At 38.3% G+C, this 4,083-nt stretch overlaps 1 protein-coding gene across 1 annotated transcript; it reads right to left on the reverse strand.

Moving 5' to 3' along the window:
- Positions 1 to 771: 771 nt before the first annotated feature.
- Positions 772 to 1,263, reverse strand: LOC140889366 (uncharacterized). Its single transcript, XM_073297080.1, has one exon. The coding sequence runs from the start codon at positions 1,261 to 1,263 to the stop codon at positions 772 to 774; it is 492 nt and encodes a 163-aa protein (XP_073153181.1).
- Between the last annotated feature and the right edge of the window lie 2,820 nt (positions 1,264 to 4,083).

The raw sequence follows: 4,083 nt of genomic DNA on the forward strand, positions 1-4,083 counted from the left end.
CACAATATAGTCTAAGTCAATCTCATTACCGTCATACTACAATGAACAGTTTCTAACTGACAATGACTCGACAGGTAATGAATGCAATAACGCAAATTGTTCAGAAATAAAGGTATGAAAAGCTCCTGTATCAACTAGTACATAAGTAGGATAACCGTAAAGAGAACAATTACCTGATATCACATCATCAGGTGATGTCTGTGCCTGTTCCTCAGTCAATGCAAACACTCTAGCTTGCTGTCTCGAAGGTTGACTCACAGTCTGACTTCCTCCTCCTCTACCTTGCTGCTGAGTCTGTGGTTGGAACGAATGAATAGAAGATGCAGATTGAGTCACTGGTCTTGATGATCCTGCACCTTGTTAACCTCCAACACCCCGCTGTGGGCAGACCCTCTCAAAATGTCCGGTCTGATTACAGATATGACAACTTCCAAACACTCCTCGACACTGGTTGCTGGCATGACGACCTCCACACTTGGTGCAATACACCTTAGAACCACTAGAATTCTGTCCAGCTTTAAATGGTTTGGATCCACTCGAACTTGATGAACTACCTCCAGACCGCTTAAACTGCTTACTCTTTCCTTTGAAGAAGTTCTTTTTACCACTTCTAGAACCTCCTCCTTCAAATCGTGGTGGTGGTGGAATCTGTGGCTGATCAGCAATTGGTACATGTATAGCTGGTGCTGGCACAAACGGTGCTACTCGTTGCCTTAACAACCCAGCTTCAGCCCTTTTTGCACGATCAAGAGCATCGGAAAAATTATTCGGTCATCCCGCATTCACGAGAGTAAAAACATCTGGATTCAACCCATTAATGAAGTGGTCAGCTTGAGCTTCATCACTGTCTGCTATATGGGGAGCAAACTTCAGCAAATTTGTGAATTTAGCAACATATTGTTCAATATTCAGTTGCCCTTGCTGCAAGCTAGCAAATTTTGCTCCTTTCTCCTTCCTATAAGATATTGGGAAGAATCGTTGATAGAAAGCAGTTTTAAAAACATCCCATGTAATCACCGTACCTCGATGCTCTAGTGATCTTTGTGTTGATATCCACCAAACTTTGGCAACTTCATGTAGTTGGTGTATAACAAGTTTGACTCGACGATCGTCAGCATAGTCAAGGGATTCAAACAAATCTTCAATATCCTCGACCCAACTCTCACATTCCACAGAGTTCTCAGTTCCTTTCAGTGTTGGTGGTTTAAACGACTGAAAGCGTTTCAACAGAGTTTCCATCGGAGTAGCAGTCATATCCCCCATATCTCTCGTAGTACTACCCTGCTCAGTCCTAGGCATTTCTGTTGTCGGTGGCACTATCGGTTCTACTATCAGTGCTTCAGTTGCTTGTGGAACTATCGGTTCTATCACTGCCTGTTCTGGCAGCGGAACTGTGCCAATCTGTCTAGTCACTGGTCTTCGAGGCATATCTTATTAGGAAACATATTAGTACACAATTCAATCTCAGACATAATAAATCTCTTTCAGTCCTCCTCTGATTAGCACGATAATGCCTTCTCAAGAGATCGAGTTCTGATTCAATCTCAGTCCACATGCTTCCAATCAAATCAAATAAGCAAGTAGCATGAAATTTTCAAAGCTTTAAATCAGTTTAAGATTAATAAACATTCTTCAAAAATAAATAAATCAGAATATAAGACTCGATCTACCCTACTCAATCACTACAATTCAATCTAGGTCCAAGAGCAACATCAGCTCTGATACCACCTGTTGTGGGGCCTCGGGTTGTTAATCTCAATCTTAGGGCAATTAGAAATTCAACATCCTTAATTAAACAAGGAAGGAATAAGATCAAACAATTTTTTTTTAGAAGGGGGGTACGCGGGGTTCGTCAAAAACAGCAAACCGAGCACAGAGGAGTGCGCGGGGTCGGTCAAAAATAGCGAACCGTGCGCCCCTCTAACCCAACTCTCGGTTTGGGAAAAATTGGGCTGCGCTCGGTCTGCTAAAAAGAGCAGATCGAGCACAACTCTGGGCAGTCTTGTGCTCTGGTTTTTGACAGCAAAATTTGATCCTTTGAACCCTTCCAATTCAACATATTGAAGTCCTAAAACATGTAGACATACATAAAATAAGATCTAAACATGTTTATAACCAGTTGATACATCAAACCAACCATTAGGAATCCAACAAAAGCATTAAATTTAAAGGGTGTTCATCAACTACCCAAGAACATCATTCATAAGGGTTTCCAACATGCTTGCTAGTCTTCTAAACTCATCACATCAGCTACACAACCCGAGTCCACATATCTATCCTCTCTCATGAGCTACCCTCGATGACTTTGGCCAGCTCTTGCCCCATCTGTTGTCATGCACACATACAAAACAAGACAACAACCGAAAACATCCGGTGAGAATACAATCTCAGTATAATCAACATATACACGCGTTAAATAAAAACATATCGACTCTAAATATTTTAACTCAAAAATAGAGTAAACGCATATATATAAAGAATTGATTCCTATCACACTCTTTGCCATCAAGATTCGTATACATTCTTGACATGGATATCCATCAATCGTCGTCTTATCAGACTCGAAAATAAGGTCCACATATCTATCCTCTCTCATGAGCTACCCTCGATGACTTTGGCCAGCTCTTGCCCCATCTGTTGTCATGCACTCATACAAAATAAGACAACAGCCGAAAACATCCGGTGAGAATACAATCTCAGTACAATCAACATATATACGCGTTAAATAAAAACATATCGACTCTAAACATTTCAACTCAAGAATAGAGTAAACGCATATATATAAAGAATTGATTCCTATCACACTCTTTGCCATCAAGATTCGTATACGATCTTGACAAGGATATCCATCTATCGTCGTCTCATCAGACTCGAAAATAAGGTCGCCTCAGACCTTGGCATAAGAATCAATTCATATCTCATATCATATCATAATCAAATAGAACCAAATATCCACTACCTGAGATGTATCGATAACATCATAACAAAATCAAAACAATAAACAAGTATGTGATTTTGGCGGGACAACTCAAAAAGCTTCATTCTCGAGTTACAAATTCCTGACTTGCGATGTCATCTTATACCTTCTTGTTTTGTCAGTTATTGCAGCTTCAAATCTGAAACAGAACAATAAGAACATATATATTAAACTCTAACCAACTTCCCAACTCCATCATCATTCATTCTTCACAATCAAACAACTTCAAACCTCAACTTCGTCTTCTTTGGTTCGAATTCAAATTCTTGAGTCATTAGCCTTCAAACTAATCTGAAAGTGAAGAATAAAAATACTACAACATCAACAACATCTCAGCTCAATCATCAGCTATCAAAACGGTTTCAAAACATGAATCGACGACGTAGCAACTGAAAATCGATAACCGACGAAACATCAAAATCAAATATAACTATCAAATACTTGATTCATCAACAAAACATCATCATAATCTTAATACCAGCAGCTATAGGCACCGAATATAAGCTGGAAATCATGATTAAGTACAATAAAATACACCTTTTGATCCGGTTTCTAATATATCACGCATATAACCTCAAGAACGCATACATAAAGCATAAAATCTGATATCTGCAACATTTAAATCTTCAACCCATGCCAAAATACGTAAAAACTTACACTAAATTGAAGCCCTCGTCGCAAGGATTCCATAACACTTTTCGGAATCGAAATCGGACGATCGAATCAAAAGTTATGAGGTTTTGAAAATGAGAAAATCAAAGAAAATGTAGATCTCGGATTATCTTCTCAACTTTTCTGAATTTCTTATAACATATACACGTATACATGCTGATAATCTAATAAAAATCTGATAACTTCAAGACAAATTTCATTTTAGCCCCTCAATTCTTCAGTATTTACAATTTGGTCCTCAGCCCTTAATTTAATTCAATTTCAATCCTAAATAATTTAAGAATATTAGAATTTAAATCGAAACTCTAAATATTCCCAAATTAAATATACTCGGATTAAAATTAAATAATCTCGGACTAAATCAAATAATCCCGGGCCTTACACAAGCACATAACATATATAAAAATAACCTGAGGATGCTAATGCATGCATGA

Source organism: Henckelia pumila, chromosome 3 (genome assembly GCF_033568475.1).
Source record: "Henckelia pumila isolate YLH828 chromosome 3, ASM3356847v2, whole genome shotgun sequence".
NCBI classification, from domain to species: Eukaryota; Viridiplantae; Streptophyta; class Magnoliopsida; order Lamiales; family Gesneriaceae; genus Henckelia; species Henckelia pumila.